Genomic DNA, 16,610 nt, shown 5'->3' with positions numbered 1-16,610 from the left:
CCCCCACTTTCCCCATCAATAGTCCGCAGTGGCTACGGTCAGTTCTGGTGGGAGCACCGAGTTGCTGACTTCATGTAAAGCCAGGATGATCCTGGTTCGCCACCAACACAGGTGCATTCCTGGCCACCTCCCAGCAGCCGGACTGCGGCGGCTCCAACATAGGAGGCAACGCCGGGTGGCGCCCGTCCCATCCTCTGTGGTGAACCCGCTCTGGGGACGGTCTCAAAGGCAGCGTTGCCATCTGGGGCCCAGTGAGCAGACTCCCTGCGGGGCTGCGGTGGCTCTGAGATTGGTTCCAGCTGAGGCTGGAAGCGGCTTGGTTCCGCCTCGCTGCACAGCAAATGTTCTACCCCGAGAGGGCGGTTACCGAGCGGCTCCTCACTCAGGGTAGGAAGTGGTGCTCCGCCCGGCGGGCGGCAGGCGCATCCAGTGGGACTGGGGAGGATGCCACCCACAGGGTGGAGCTGAGGAGCAGTGGGGACGCTGGCACAGGGACTGGCACCGCAACGTCTGAGGACTCCGGCGTCCATCCGCGTGCTGGGTGTTTGGACCCACACGGCTTTCCCATCTGGCCTGAGCGAGGAGCCACCCACCACGATGCCCAGGCTGTTCCCGCTCAGAGGGACTGTCCACGCTGCTCCCGAGCCTTGTGGGGCTGCTCGGTTTACCTGCAAGTTCCTGGGTGTCCCTGGGGGGGTGCCATTTCTGGATCCAGAAGCACCAGGCTGCTCGAGAGGCCTGGTGCTATGCCCATCACTTCCTGTGCCCGCCCGGCCGTTTCTGGTGGCTTCAATGGGGTCAATGGCTTCCTCCACCAGGTAATGCGGGGGGCAGGCTGCCCTCCTCCCCCCTCACTCATCTTTCTCCTCTGCCCACCCTCACCCTGCACCAGGCCACACCACAGGGCACACTGCTGACGCCCATCTGCCGGAGCGCGAAGGTAAACATTCAGGACTTCTGTGTTTCCCGCCCTGGCCCACATCTTCTTCGTCGTCCAGGCCTGGACAGAGGTCCTTTGGGGACCCGGTGGGGTCACTCCTGCACCAGGAAGTTGATGAGGGCCGTCCTGGGCGAGAGGAAGGCCTTCTTGATGCTGCGTCCCTGCAGGAGCCTGGCGCCCAGCTCGCTCTGCAGGACGAGCTCGTGGACTTTGTCCTGGTCCTGGGCCACGTGCTGGGGCACAGGGACTTTGCCGCAGGCTTTGTTGTTGATCTGAGGAGAAAAGCCGGAGACAAGCAGGGCTGAGAGGCAGCAGCCAGGCGCCCAAACCCACTTCCTGCAAAGGGCCCGCTGTCTGTTGGGGGAAGGGAGTGTGGGGAAGGAAGAAGGACAAGGCAGCACCCGCTTCTTGGAGGACCAAGTGCAATGAGAGAGCGAGGAGCGAGAGGAATCTGATGTAGCCTTTCTGCAACACAGTGTTCAGAGTGGGTGCCCTCCACGGCTGACCTCCTCACCATCACCCCTTCCCCGCTTGGAACCAAGAGCAGCTGAATGAAGCTGAGAGGTGGAGACAGCTGGAGAGGAAGATGATCACCCTGTAATGCGGGACAGGTTTATTTTTCCCACTTTCCAACCCCGAGGGCGTGAGGGTTCATGTGCAACATTGGTATCTGGTGACCTCAGACAGAGATGCGGGCGAAGGAGATGGGCGGGCAGGGCGGGATGGGCCAGAAAGGCCACAGAACCGCCAGAACCACAGGACAGGCCCTGCCCCCCAGGCCCACCTGTGCTGGGGGCTGCGGGAACCACTCACCAGCACGGCCATCTGCACGACGTCGGGTGGCTGCAGGAATTGCGGGTCCACAGCCGGCCAGGGCTGGAGCAGCACGCCGGCGTCCCAGGCATAGTGGGTGCAGAGCTTCCTGGGCACCAGTGCCAGGCCTGCAAGGTCAAGGCCAGAGGGTCACTGAGTGCACGCAAGGCTCCAGAGGCTGCACCACGGCTTTTCCGAGTCTACCAGCTGTTCCCCACTGACTCCGGCCCGGCTTATCCCCAGGCTACAGGCAGCTTTTTCTCACAGTGCCTGGAGCTGTGATGGATGGACACGTGTTCTAGGGAGACTGGGCTGCTTGTCCGTGCTGGTCCCTGCAGTTCTGTCGGGGACGGAACGCCTCTGTGCTGAGAGCGGATCCCCAAACCCCGAGCTGCTGGCTTCCTCTCTGGGCCGAGACTACGGTGGTCTGAGGGCCCCACGGCTTCTCTCCCCCTCCAGGAGGCATTCCTGCCAATCATGGAACTGGAGAGAGCTGACCGTGGCTCAGGGTGGGTCAGACACGCAGCGGCAGAGGAACGAACCCCCGAGTGCTTCCCGCTGCACCAAGCTGAGGCACCGTGCCCAGGCGCTCCCTGCTCCGTCTGCACCCACAGGGCTGCAGGGCCAGCTGTCGGTGCCCGGGCTTTACCTGGGGCGCCCACAAAGGAAAGCTCTGATTTCAAAGCCTCTGCAGATCTCGTGAGCACAGGTGATGCCCCCAAATGTGCAGGACGTACACACACAGAGAAACAGATGCCTGGGCATTACTTAAAAACACACACAGTCAACTTTCCTAATCTTATTCAAGCAGTCCTCTTCCCTATTGGTCTGTGATGTTTCTTTTACAATATCTTATCCTAGAAATGGCTCGGGACTATTCACTGCGAAGCTACTTGATGTGCCCGTCTGCGAGGAGGTGGAAACTCGGCCTCAACGTGAATCCACACACCCTGCTGCCTTCATAGGGAAAGCCTCGCCACCAAAAGCTGCGGCCGTCCTGTCTCCGCTGTGCGCTCAGTGACACCCGATGCACCTCCTAAGCACAGGCTCCCTGTCTCGTCGAGGACTGTGTGTGACCGACCGGCAGGGCCACGGGCCACTCTGAGCAGCGCTGGTCCGATTTACCCTGCTGACCTCGTGTTGATTCTCGCGTTAGTACCACGGGTGTCCCTGCCACAGCTTTGTCTGTTTTCCTATCGGGCGCTCTTGCAACCCCGAGCTGTCCATCCATCTCGGGGAAGCGATGGCCCCTCGGGTCGGCGATCGAGTGGTGGACAGGGCCGGTCCCTGGGCCCCCCTGGCCCCTGGGAGCTGGGGCTCCTGTGCTCGCCAACGAACCTGCTTTGCTTCTAACACATGTGCCTCCAGCAGAAGCAGGAAGTAGCTGCCCGCTTGTTCCTCAGAAGGGAGCCTATTGACACTCACGTCTAAGTAGAAGGCGGAGGTCACGGAGCGAGATGGCCATGTCCTTATTTTAGCCGCTGGCCCAGGATGGCGGGTCCTGTGACCCAGCCGCGCCGGGAAGAACTCAGGAACCTCCGCCAGGCATCGCACAGGATGCTGCCCGATGGAAGGGCCTTGGCAGAAGCAGTTACAAGTTACCCTGTGAGTGAACGAGGAAGCCCGACCTTCCTGGAGCCACTCGGATGCGTATTTATAGCGGCCGGGCCCGTGAGTTTCCATATGGACGGAGTGGGCCGTCCTGCCAGCGAGGAACAGAACCCCCCCGGGTCCTATGCAGACTCTGCTTCCCGCTCTTTTTAGGGAAATAGAGGCCCCTGACATTTGCACAGCAAATATGACGGTTTCCGTACGTCAGGCAGGTCAGGGCGAAGCTGGCCTTGGGGAAGCACGTGGAGAAAGTCCGAGCGCAGCTGGGAAGTGGCCAGCCTGGCCCATGGTCCCCCCTCCGCCCCCCCGGGAGAGCTGTCGTCACTGACCTTCCTGGGAAATAACCGAATCAAGCCCCCTCCCACTCGGAGAGCTGGCGAGGTCGAGCCACCGGAAGAGAGTGCCAGGTGGTCACGGCTCCTGTGGACGCCAGGCCTCCCTGGGGCCAGCCTCAGGCCTGCCTCATACACACAAGGGGGGACGTGGGGATGCTGTGGCGTCTGACCCCCCCGTGCCTCGTCCAGCCCTCACCTTGCCGAGGAAGTGGACAGGAAGCGAGGCCGCATCACTGTAGCCTTTGCCCACAGAAGCACTGCGTGCCCCTGGTAACAGACCCAATTTGTCAACACAGGTGTGTGCCTGGCGGCCTGTGGCTGAGGACACAGAACTGCAGGCTCAGCGACTGTCAGCTGGGACACTTGACTCAGAACAAGTGTTCACACCTGGGACCCTGGCACCCACCTGCCTGAGGTGCTCCCTTTGCTGGCATCAGCGTGCGGGACTGAGCTTCAGGACCTGGCTGAGACGCTCAGGCCGTGTCTGTGCCGCTTCCTTGGGAAGAGGTCCCTCACGGGGATCAGAACTGCGTTGTTGGTGAAACTGTTTCCTGGCATCTCACACCTGCAGGCGCTTCCCAGCTGCGCTCGGACTTTCTCCGTGTGCTTCCCCAAGGCCACCCCGCCCCCCCTGACCTGTGTGACGTACAGAAACCGTCGTATTTGCAGTGCAAATGCCAGGGGCTTCTGCTTCCCTAAAAAGAGTGGGAGGCTGAAACCCTGCATGGAACCTGGGGGGGGTTTCTGTTCCTCGCTGGCAGGATGGCCCCTTCTTATCTATATGGAAACACTGTTGTTATTTTTATTTATTATTATTAATATTTTTAGAGAGAGTGGACGGGAGGGGGAGAGACAGAGAGAGAGAGAGAAACATCGATGTGAGACACACATCAATTATTTGCTTCCTGCACATGTCCCAACTAGAGATATAGACTGCAACGCAAGTACATGCCCTTGATCGGAATCGAACCTGTGACCTTTCAGTCCATGGGCTGATGATCTAACCCAGCGGTTCTCAACCTGTGGGTCGCAACCCCTTTGGGGGTCGAACGACCCTTTCACAGGGGTCGCCTAAGACCATCGGAAAACACATATATAATTACATATTGTTTTTGTGATTAATCACTATGCTTTAATGATGTTCAATTTGTAACAATGAAAATACATCCTGCATATCAGATATTTACATGACGATTCATAACAGTAGCAAAATGACAGTTATGAAGTAGCAACGAAAATAATTTTATGGTGGGGGGTCACCGCAACATGAGGAACTGTATTAAAGGGTCGCGGCATTAGGAAGGTTGAGAACCACTGATCTAACCACTGAGCAACCAGTCATGGCTGTCTCTCGAATGCTGCGAGTTCTTACCTTTCCTTGCCTCCTTTGTCTTCACTCTTGGAAAGTGTTCAACCCTCATGAAGTCCCTACAATTACCTCCTCAACTCCCTTTCCTTCTAAATCACTACCCAGTGTCACTGAAAGTCACAACCCCCCAGTCCAGGGCTCACAGACCCCATCACAGAACACCCCCCCCATGGTTGTCCCCTCACTCGGAGCCGGTCAGGACAGCACCCAGTCACCACTTCCTCCTTGTGGTTCCCTGTCTCTTCGGCTCCGTTTGGTCTGAAGACTGAATGACGTTTTTGGCAGCGTGTGTGGCCAACGGCACTTATTTCAGGAGCCGGTGCTTTCTGTGTGACTTCCGGGCCTCTGGTCGGCACACGTGGGAAGGGCTGCGGGGAGGTCTGCTACTTCCCAGAGGCCCCGGATAAAAGCACCGTGTCAACCCAGAATTCTAGGCGGCCCGTCTCCTGCGAAACGTCCCAGTGGTCACAGGAGACCACTGGACACAAGGTTTGGGGGCCAGGGCCTGGGACCCGCACAGCCACCCGCTCAGCACCTGTCACTTCATTTCCATTCCCACCAGGGGCCACTGCAGGGTTCGGCACGGCCCTCCTGCACCTGCCGGGCCCGGGACTCGGGGGCTGCAGAGAAACACGCCGACGACCCTCGCTTTCCTAAGTGAACTGAGACTCGTTCGGGCAAGATGCTTTAGCGGCAAATAAATTCCATTCTTTTCCTTCTAACAAAGAAAAAGACTGAAACCTCATACTATTTTACAAAATAGTTCCATATCATATTAAAATTACAAAAAATGGAGACGAGAAAAGGAAAAGAATAGTTAAAGAAGGTTGCTTAATGCAGAGAATGTTCAAATTATTATTTTTTAAATATTTTTAAAAATTGATTTCAGAGAGAAGAAGGGAGAGGGAGAGAGGGATAGAAACATCAATGATGAGAGAAAATTGATCGGCTGCCTCCTATATGCCCCACACTGGGGATCGAACCCACAACCCGGGCATGTGCCCTGACAGGGAATAGGACATGTCTCCTGGTTCATGGGGCGAGACATTCAACCACTGAGCCACGCCGGCCGGGCTCAAATTATTTCTTAAGAGGAGAAGATGCAGGTATTGCAGCGATGGCCTTTTCAGAACCACCAGCGGGCCCTGTAAAACGTCCTCAACGAGCTGCCCCAAGACGGGAGAGCACAGGGAAGCCCTGCCTTCGGTTGTCACCTGAGAGCAGGTCTTATGTTGAGGACACAGCCCACCTGCCTGTGCATCAGAATCACCAGGAGCCTTTAAAGCAGATTCTCCCACCCCAGAACCCAGAACCCGATCTCCAAGGGTGGGTGGGGCAGAGGCGTCCACACGGAACCATCTGAGCCTCAGGAGGTCACACCAGCTGCAGTGTCCGGCTTAGGAATCAGGGGCCTGGGTGGGGTGACCACAAAGCACCACCATTCCGAGCACAAGACGAGCACAGATGCCAAACCCCGGGCCCCTGGCGCAGGACATCTGAGTCCCGCATCAGGTTCTGCAAGAGGCTCTAGCACATTCTGGGGAGCAGTGACTTGTTGGGCGAGGACGCCCACCTACCTGCCCAGAGCTCGGAGGTTATGTGAGGGGCCATCGGGGCGGCCATCACCAGCAGGGCACACAGAGCGTCCTCAAACTCGGGGCTGTGGAGGACGACCCTCGGAGAAGCTTGCTGCGGGAGAGAAGAGAACACGGATGTAAGACTGCGAAGGCATGTGGAATACGCACAGCAAGCACGCCAGGACGTAGCTGACGTCCAGACACTCTGCAGGCTGGAAGCAGCCCTCTGAACCAGCCCTGTTGGCTCTGGACCAAGAACTTTCCCCATTAGATGACAGTATTAAAAACAGCTTCAGCAGTACCAACAAGTACACCACTCTTAACTGAGCACTCACTGTGCCCTCAGTCTGACGCCCACTCCTTCAGCTCTCACACGACCCTCTGAGGGTGGCGTTCTGACCCCATGGGACAGCGGGAGCAGCTGAAGGGTTAGAGGGGAGTCCTCTCCCTGGGCACATGGCTAATGTCTACCCCAGTTTTTATCCATCTTCTAATATGGCATGTTTAACTATACTGAAAGTGGCAAGCCTTAGGTAGTTCAATCTATAAATCTCTTCCCCTGTTCTTAAAGGATTGGAGAGGGCTTCATTATAAAAAGCATGTGTTAATAGTTTTAATAGTTAATAGTTTAAATGTGTTAATACTTTTTTTTTCTTGTCCAAACAACTAACCCCTTGCCCAAGCTCCATTTGTTGGAAGTCCTTGACCTGGCAAGAAAAAGGACAGTCACTTGTCCCAAGACGGTGAGACTGTCCTGCAAAGGCTGACTTCTGTTCTCAGTGAGAGCAAACCTGACTGGTCTAAGTTAAAGGAATTAAAATGTTAATGATGCCGGGGGAGCGGGGGTGGGGAGGGTGGGTGGGTGGGGGGGTAAGTCACAGGAGCCCAGGCAGTGGGAGCAGGAAGAGGAGGCACAGAGGGAAGGCTCGGAGGCCCTGGGCTGCTTCTGGAGTTGTCAACCCACCACCTAGGCCTCTGTGTCCTCATCACCAAAACACAGGGGAGGGTGGCGGAGGCCGGCTAGGACCAGATAATCTTTCGGAACCTTCCAGCTCTAAGACGAGGCTGTGACTATGGACAAAATGCTTCTTTGAGATAAAGAAGGTGACACCGTGGTCCTGCTCAGCCCCCGGCCTGAGCCCTTGCCGGCACCTCGGCTACAGCCCACGAGGACAGACGGGCCGCTTACCAAGAGGGCCCCGCTGAGTCCCATCAGATGAGAAATGGCAGAGTTCAGAGAGAAGTCCTCCGTGAAGTGGGCGGTCACCTAGGGGTGAAAGTTGAATTATTCACTTTCTTCAGAACTCCTCCAAGCTTTCCACAAAGAAACAGGGCCTCATCCAGAAGTGTGAATTGAATGAATGCAACCACAGCTATTTATCGTGTTCACTGGCTCAGCTCATCACGATAATGTTTCATCAGCACAAAGAGTGTTAAAACCATGTTGATGGTTCCTCTTCCCCCACAGCTGGGAGGTGCTGGTGTTCACGGCGGGTCCTTAAGAAAACGCGGGGAGCAGGAGGCAGGATCCCCGATGAGCACACACGGAAGCCAGAGTGGACAGGAGACGGATAAAGGACGGCCCATCCCCTTGGCTGCGCGGCTTCGATTCATAAGGAGGAGGATCAGCGCGTGGACAAGGTTCGTCTTCCATTTTCCAACGTGCAGTTGACCTCGGACCACAAATACGATTTGTCAGCTTTGCCCTGTGTGTGCTTTCCCATTCTGACCGCGGGCGAGGAGACAGAGAAAGAACACATCTTTAAGATGTCCAGAGTCCCCGCTGTGTTGAAATAACCCACTGCTATTCTCTGACAGGGCAGAAGGACTTGCCAGGCCCAGGGAGAAAGTATGTGGAATGAAAACAATCCCTCAGGCGCCACTCAGAGCACCAGCGCGCTCCCTGCCTCCGGTCTCCACGCCAGAGGACGGAGGGCAGAGGGCGGAGGGCGGAAAGGAAGCCGAGGAGGTGTTCCCAAACGAGACCAAGCTGGACTCGGGGCCATGTCAGGTTACACAGCCAGAGAGGAACAACGCCCTCCTTCAATGGCATCGGTTACCAGCGTCCAGAAGTGACCGTGCCTGACTTTATACATTTGAATCAGCACACTAAAAAAAACAACAACACCGCCCGGAGGAGCATCTGGGGTCTCTGGTACCCGTTAAAAATGGCTTCAGAGTTCCTAAATGCCTTCTTTCAGAGACTGACATTTTTTCACCAAGTTCTTAAAAGGCAAATGTCGCCCTGGTGGCTCAGGTGATTGGAGCATCATCTTCCACACCAACAGGTGGTGGGCTCAATTCCGGGTCAGGGCACATACCCAAGTTGTGGGTTAGAACCCTGGTCGGGGCACATGCAGGTAACATCACTACTTCTCTCCCTCGCTCTCTAAAAATCAATTAAAAAAATATTCTCACGTGAGGATAAAAAAAAGTTCCAACTTAAAAAAAAAAAAGAAAAAAAAGGCAAATATCATTGTATTAGAGCAGATCCCTAGATTTTAAAAAAATTAAAGGTTTTTGTTATCAATGAAGAATATTTTTAAATGATTTAGACAATAATACACTATTCTCTAAGAATGTAACATGAATAAATCATTTATGTGCAAACATTAACCCACAAGAACTCACACAGATACTGTGCAACAAAGTCACTGGCTGGGCACGTCCCGCACCAGGGAACTGGGATTCTAGCCTCTTGGTTCCTCACTAGCTGTGTGACTTTCCGAAAGACGCTTAACCTCTCTGTGCCTCGTCTCTATCCCCATCTGTAGAATGCGGATGCAAAAGAAGAGAGTCCTTCATGCCCTTTCACCTCTCAAATTCTGCTTCTGTTGCTCGAAGGTGTTAGTGTAATCAGCGTGATCCTGAGCTGGACTCTGCCCGCACATGTTAGGTATGGACACATGGAGAGAGGGCAGCTCCCTGAGATCCAGGCCACCTCCACAGGAATGACTGCACTTTCGCTCCGCCTTGGTGAGATGTCAAAGCAGTCGATGGATTACTCAAGGCCAGTGGGGCCACCATAATGAAGAGGAAGACCCAGGTAGACCCACCGAGAGAAGGTGGCCACACAAACCTCAAGTGCCTGTTACAGAGTCGCCCAGTATCTCCGGAAAGTCTCTGACCTGAGAGATGATCGTGTTCTTGAATGCCCAGAGCTTGCGGGCCTCGGCTCTCTCCTCGCTGCTCAGCTGCTGGGGCCTGGGAACCTCCTCGGAAGCCCTGGCCTCAATGAAGCGGGTTGCCAAGGACCACAGCCGCTGCTGCCATCTCAGCACGCCAGGCAGCGCGTCAGCTGTGGTGGTGTCGGTAGATGAGAGAGAAAGAGAGACACATGGGAATGACTGGTTTACCCCTGAGCCTTGAAAAGCACCTGTGAACTGAGGACACACTTGGCTGTGCCCCGTGGATGGATCCACGGGCAGGTGGATGGTCCTCCTTGGCCGCCACTGTCTGGGAACTCAGATCAGGGCGATTCCATCAGATCTCAGCGACCCAGACGCTCTGAGCACCAGGCGGCAGGCTGCTTAAAGTGCCGCCCATGACTGTCCCTGCCCTTGGAGCTCAGAAGCTTGGCCAGGATGTGCGCACTGCACACTGCCTGATGAAGTGTCTGTGGCACAACAGGAAGCCCGGGGACACATTCCCCATCTCACCGGGGCAGGTAACACTCGGCGGTGGTCTCCAGACAGCTGGGAGCCCATCGCGTACAGCACCAGCTGTTTGCACACGACGTGTCCTTGCCAGACGTGTGGACTGCCTATGTCAACCTTGCTCATCCAATCTGGGTGCTGATCTGATTTCCAGGAGAAGCTGAGCGCCTCATCCTGTCGCTCTGGATCAAGGGTCAGCCAGATGAAGGCCAGGCCAGTCTTTCCTCCTGGGCCACTGGACTAGGCGCTCCTAAGCCTGATGCACACAGACCTTGGGGAAGGCTCACTAGGAGCAGCTGCCTGGAGGCTGCCTGCAGGGGGGAGGGAGCAGAATTGGGCCCCCAGGTCTGCACTTCCTAATCCCGGGTTCTAAGGCTGCAGGCCCAGGACTGGCGCCTGTGACGGCCCCTCCAGCCACCCTGCTCACTAGACATGAGGTGGCAAACGAGGGGGTGGTCCAGGCATCTGCGCGCATCTTCCCGTCACACGCATGAGCAGATCACCGAGGAAGCGTGAATGGCTGCTGGACAGGGATCCAGGACACCCAGATTATTTTACATATTTATCATACATATTACTTGTAAGTATGTAATGTGCATGCCACATACTACCCATGTTAAATATGTAATGTGTGTATTAGAGACACTTATGCTATTTATAAGTATGTGATGTGTACATAGAACAATATAATAAATCCCAGATTAGTTTCCTTCATGCCGTTGTAGATCTAAATGATTTCTAGAGAGACTTTCCCTGAGGGGGCTCTGGAGGCTGTGGCGACCGAAGAGGTCCCGTAACAGCAGGCCCAGGCCCAGGCCCAGGCGGGGTTTCTGGACTGGTGAGGGTGATGGCACTTCTAGAAAAACCCTGTCAGGGCAGACCAGGGGCCCAGGGGCAGCATGGAGGCCAGTCTGGCTCCAAGGAGACATTCTCAAGGTGGGTCCTCATGGAACCTGGGTCCTGGGCCCGCCCTGGGGCCGTGCCGGCAGGGGTGAGGATGGGGAGCCCGTGATGCCAACGAGCTCCCGGGTGATTCGGAGGCTCATTCACCTGAGACACTGGGCTCCCAGGGCACCACCCTGGCTGATGCGGACAGACGGCCACTCGCTCCACGGAGCCCATCTCTAGACCCCTCTCCCACTGCCTTCGGCCAGGACAGCGGCGTCCCCGAATGCCTCCGGCATACAGGCTGATGACAAAGGGGGCCGAGCAGGAAGAGGCAGGCGGCTTACTCTTGACGTCCCACAAGATATCCTTCTCTGGGGGCGCGGCGAAGAGGAGGTAGAGGCGGACCGTGTCGATGCCGTACTGCTGCACCACCTCCTCGGGGTCCACCCCATTGTGCTTGGACTTGCTCATCTTCTCCCAGGTCACCTCCAGCTTCTCCTTTGTTTTTGCATGAACAGGGACAGAACCTAGATGCCAAAAGAATACGTAGGTACAGCGTGTGCACCTCTGAACTGATTCTATGAAAATACAATCAATAAGAAAACAGTGGGTAAGCAGTTACAACTGCCCACAGGAACGCCGCTAATTCACCGAACAAGCCCCTCTCGCTCCATCCGCACTATATGACAAAAAAGGTTTTTACGTGAGTGAGGCTCACCTCCTACCACAAATCTTCCTTCATGAATATAATTTTCCCTCAACCACAAAATAAGACAAAGCAATCTCTCCTTTTATAAAAGTATGTACCAAAGAGGAAATGAGGAAGGATAAGAAGGACTCATACGCATTGCTGTTTTCTTTGTGGATCCGGGGTTTCCTATGGGAGCTGGCGGCTGACCAGCGAGGCCTCAGAGCAGCACAGCGCCCTGCGTCTCGGTCACTGGCCTTTAGTCCAGGTCTTAGTCACCAATGATCTCACACTGTCAAGGCCACTGAGCTAACTCACTGGGCTCACAGGAATGTGGTCCCTCGGTGCTGCCAGAGCCACGCCCTGTCCTTGGAAGTGTCTCCTTCCCACCCACACGCAGTGGCCCAGAGGGCGCTGACAGAGGAGGCCTGAAATGGCCATGTTTGGAGGAGGCCGGGGCCAGGAAGGACATCTGACCAGGCTAAGCCTCTTTCTCAGGACATGGAACTAGGAGACAGAAGCTCTGTTTGGATGGCGTTGGGCACTGCAGCCATAAAAACCTAGAGAGATGGGGCAAGACCTGGCACAGTGGCTCCCTAAGGTTGCTCTGCAAACGGAAAATTAGGGGCGAGCAGAATCCAAGCCTGGAAAACAGGACAGAGAGAAGCAGGAAGAGGAACCAGGGGCTGGAGGAGAGGGAGGAGAGAGGAGTGGCCTGGGGATGTCCCCCACGAGGTGGGGCTGCTGGTATTTCCTGCAGCTGCGCTGGGGTGATGCCCCCACATCCTTGTGCTAAAACCGTCAAACACCCAAGGGATCGAAACATGTGCCTAAAAGCCAAGTCCACACTTCAGGAGAGGAACACACACTAAGTGGATGGAGGCCTACCCCGCTGACCCTCGGTTTCGCTCCGGGGACAAGTCTCCGTGAGAAGGGAAAGATGTTCACAACACTGGCCTCGGAGCAGAGGCAGCTGTTGGGTGCAGGCTGTGCTGAGGCTCAGGGAACCACTGTCCCCCGGGGCCCCCCACCGCTGCTCCAGGCTGTGCTCGCATATACAGCCCTGCTGTGCGAACCAGGAGAATCAGGAAAAAGGCATCTTTCTGGGCAGGGAAGCTGAGGAGTTAAAATGGCCGCTCTTGGCAGATGTGGCCCTGAGGTGCCTCGTCTGGTACGTGGCTGGCCGTCAGGCCTCGCTCACGCCCTCGGCTGGTGCCTTTGTGCCCTGACCGCTTCCCTCAGAGCTGGAGTTGTGTGCCCCTGGTCCGTGCTGGAGAAACACTGCCAACTTCTGCTTCTCCAGCTCCTTTTTCTCCCACGGTGACCACTGCTAACCGGACATATGACCGTTTGATTAGGTAACTCCTCTACTGCTTGGCGTGGGAGGCTGCCGACCATTTAAGGGGTGTTGGCTTCACCTAATCTCACCCATTATGCGCTGGTTTTCTAAAGAATTTCAGGGCCAGTGCTGGGGGTTTCTCACAGCTGCCTCCGTCACCCCCTTCCGCATTTTTGAACATGTCGTTTACTTTGTGTGCTGGGTGCACAGGACATGTGCTCTTCACGCCACCTAAGGAGCCAGTGGGAGGCGCTCTCCGTGAGGAAGAGTGAAGCTCAGGGTGGAGGGAGAGGCTCAGGGGAGCGGGGAGTGGAGGGCTGTCCAGGGAATGAGGGAGGGTGTCCACCAGGCAGCGCTGGACCTGGACGGGTGGCTGCGGGGGCTGCGGGAGCAAGTAGAGAGGTGGCCCCCAGCTTCTCCAATGCGCCTCTAGACCACGTGGCAGAAACGCGGGGGGGGACCCCAGTCTCCTGGCTGGGAGCTGTCCCTGACAGGGGCTGTCAAACACGAACTGGGACAGGAGGCGACGCCCGACTGGCTCCATGTTACATAGGGATGAACACCCGCCAGTAGCTAACAGGCTGGATTGGACAGGGCCCGGCCGCCTGCAGAGGGCGGGCCCAGAGCCAGCTGAGGCTGAGACCAGGAGGCCACAGGCCCCGCCCCTGCTTCGCACCCAGCCAAGGCCTTTGTCAGTGGCTCTCAGGCCTGGCCTCCGGGTCCTCTGCACCCACCTGGATGGGACCGGTTGGGCCATTCTTACCTGTGAGATCGACTTCCTCTCTCCGTAGATACTGACCAGATGGAAGGCGGAAGGTCTGCCCCTTGATAAGGCCTTGGGCCAGCAGCTTATGGAAAGGCTCTCTGCGAAAAGAGCAGGAGAAGAAGACAGGTGGGCGAGGTATTCAAAGCAACCAGAGAACAGCAGTTGGAGAGAGAGGACCACCCTCTCTGAAAACAGGGAGGCCGAGCACTGCCACGTGTAAACCCACTTGAACAAATGGCTCCTTAGAAACTAGTGGTAAGAGCCCTGGCCGCGGAGCTCAGTTGGTGACAGCGTTGTCCCAATACGACAAGGTGGTGCCATCTCCAGTCAGGGCACATACAAGAAGCAACCCGTGAGAGCGTAAAGAAGCGGAACAAGTCCATGTTCTTTTTCTCTCTCTTCTTTTCCTTCCTTCCTTCCCCCCGCCTCTCTCAAAATACCTAAATACTCAATACATGAAATTAAAATAAATAAGTAAATAAATAAATAAGGGGTAAAAACATTAAGTCAAACCAGCAGGTACTAACTTCTTTTGGAAGGCCTGGATTTGAGTCTCCATTCTGCTTCTCAAGGAATTCTACGAGCCAAGGCAATGCACTCGTTCTCAGCATCAGAGCTTATCGTAAGGAGAGGCAGTAGAAGTCTGCCTCAAAGGCCGTTGGGGAGATGAAATGGAATGATCACGTGAAAACACTCGTAAGGTTTCCAGAACCACACGGAAGGGCCAGGAGGACACGGAGGTTCACACGGGCTGTTCATACAGTTACTCTCCCCTTAACCTTACATTCAGGGCCTGCGTTAGACATTTCTAGCTCATACAAATTATACACGAATACACCCTTTCTGTTCGTTAAACGCCACCCCGCCCGCCCCCTCCAGGCCTACTCCCCTCTGAGGAGGCAGTTATTCTTAATAGCTTGGTGAATATCCTGGAAAAGTCTGGAGACTTTTTCCATGCAAACCTGTATATACACATATATGGTTGTAGAGACTTCTGGGTGGATTTAAATTGCGGTCATAGTGCACATTACTTTGTGGCATTTTGCTTAATACAAATGTCCTTTTTCCCACAGCAGTCCATATAGATCTGTGTCATTTTTTATGTTATTTATTTTTGTTAATCCTCACCAGAGGATTTTTTTTTTTTTTTTTTAGCGAGAGTGGTAGGGAAGGGGAGAGAGAGAAACATTGATGTGAGAGAGACATATAGCCTCCTGCATGCGCCCTGACCTGGGCAGGGAATCAAGCCTGCAACGAGGCACGTGCCCTTAAGTAGGACTCGAGCCCGGGACCCTGCAATCCGCTGGCTGATGCTCTAACCACTAAGCGACCGGGGAAGGCATCTAGCTCATATTTAAACACCCATCTCGTGTTCTACAATATAGATGGGTTATAATTTATTTACATTGCTTGTGTTTTCTTTTTCTTAAAAAAAAAAGAGGTTTAGTTACACCCTTACTGGCTGAATAGTAAAATACAAACTTTTTCTCTAAAGAGGACAAGTTGAGGTTGACCTTCTCACTGAATGACTTCATTTCAGATTTAAAATGTTTACTCTGAGGAGTCCACCTGATTCAGCTTTGAGGCACGTGAGCAAGAGCCACTCTAACTCCATGAATGACCCTTGGAGACATGGCTGCTCCCCGGTCCGTGTTTCACATCCATGAGGGCACGGGTGGCTCCGTGGTGTTCCCACGCAGGTTGCCGGCAGCCGCCCTCCCTCTCCACATGCAAACCCTGGGCTTCGAGTTCACCTACACGGAGTGGCTTTTATGTCGAGGTTCAAGAAACCCAGTCACTTCAGAGACGGCGCCGACCACAAACTCTGCTCTAGAGAAGTAGGCTGTGCTCATGTGCTCATGTCACAGGCTCTCACGTGGCCCACAGCCTCTGATGCTCTGATGCAGAGGAGCTCCGCTCCTGACAAGGCCTCTGGGCAGGCCCCGGGTCGCACACTGCGCAGCCCCTGTGGCTGCGAGGACAGAGGTGGTTCAAAGGGATTTGGGGGGCGGGGAGGTGGAGCTGATCAAAGAGACTGGGCAGGAACGAGATGAGGGTCAGCTAGACAAAAAGGACCCCTGGTCTGCGTATTTTAAAACCTTGCGATGAGCAGTGTACGTGTGTACATGCTGCTGCCCGACGACGCAACTTCCCCGCAGCAGTGCTGGTGCGGGAGGATGCGCGTAACTTCCCCGCCCTGCCCGGCGCGGAGGATGCGCTTGCTGCTCCCTCGGGCTCCAGTGCTCCTGCGCTAGTTCTCACTGTGAGTCCATGGCTTTGGTCACTCTTAAGAGAGATTTTTTAAAAGATGTCTTTGGGGTGGAAGGAGGGAGGGAACAATCTAAATTCCCAAAGATAAAATCAGTAGCATTTAATCCTCAAGAAGGGTAGGCGATGAACGGAACCCCGTTCTGTTCTTGCAGTTTATCGAGTGGCACAACGCCGCCACCTTCTGGGAACGAGCGGAATTGCAACCTTCCAGCTGGCGAGCCTAACTCCTGCGGGCGGCCTAATGCTGCACTCCTCCGGCCTCAGAAACGTAAACCTTTCGGGAGTTTTGTTCATCCTCACCAGAGGATATTTTCCCACTGATTTTTAAAGAGAATGGAAGTGAGGGGGGGTGGGGGG

General features: G+C 55.3%; 1 protein-coding gene across 2 annotated transcripts in view; it reads right to left on the bottom strand.

Moving 5' to 3' along the window:
* Window positions 1-947: 947 nt before the first annotated feature.
* LARS2 (leucyl-tRNA synthetase 2, mitochondrial) overlaps window positions 948-16,610 on the bottom strand; it is a 97,448-nt gene continuing 81,785 nt past the window's right edge. For both annotated transcript variants that reach the window (XM_070391667.1, XM_070391668.1), the window contains 7 exons: window positions 13,980-14,080; window positions 11,534-11,716; window positions 9,774-9,943; window positions 7,835-7,912; window positions 6,646-6,757; window positions 1,754-1,881; window positions 948-1,212 (listed from right to left, as the gene is read on the bottom strand). In XM_070391667.1, coding sequence (XP_070247768.1) covers window positions 1,033-1,212; window positions 1,754-1,881; window positions 6,646-6,757; window positions 7,835-7,912; window positions 9,774-9,943; window positions 11,534-11,716; window positions 13,980-14,080 — 952 coding nt within the window. In that variant the 3' untranslated portion in view covers window positions 948-1,032. The remainder of the gene's footprint in view (window positions 1,213-1,753; window positions 1,882-6,645; window positions 6,758-7,834; window positions 7,913-9,773; window positions 9,944-11,533; window positions 11,717-13,979; window positions 14,081-16,610) is intronic.

Source organism: Myotis yumanensis, unplaced genomic scaffold (assembly GCF_028538775.1).
Source record: "Myotis yumanensis isolate MYYU_CA2020_CCGP unplaced genomic scaffold, mMyoYum1.0.hap1 SCAF_14, whole genome shotgun sequence".
NCBI classification, from domain to species: domain Eukaryota; kingdom Metazoa; phylum Chordata; class Mammalia; order Chiroptera; family Vespertilionidae; genus Myotis; species Myotis yumanensis.
Note: the sequence above shows the minus strand (reverse complement) of the source record. Positions and strands in the feature narration are given on the sequence as shown.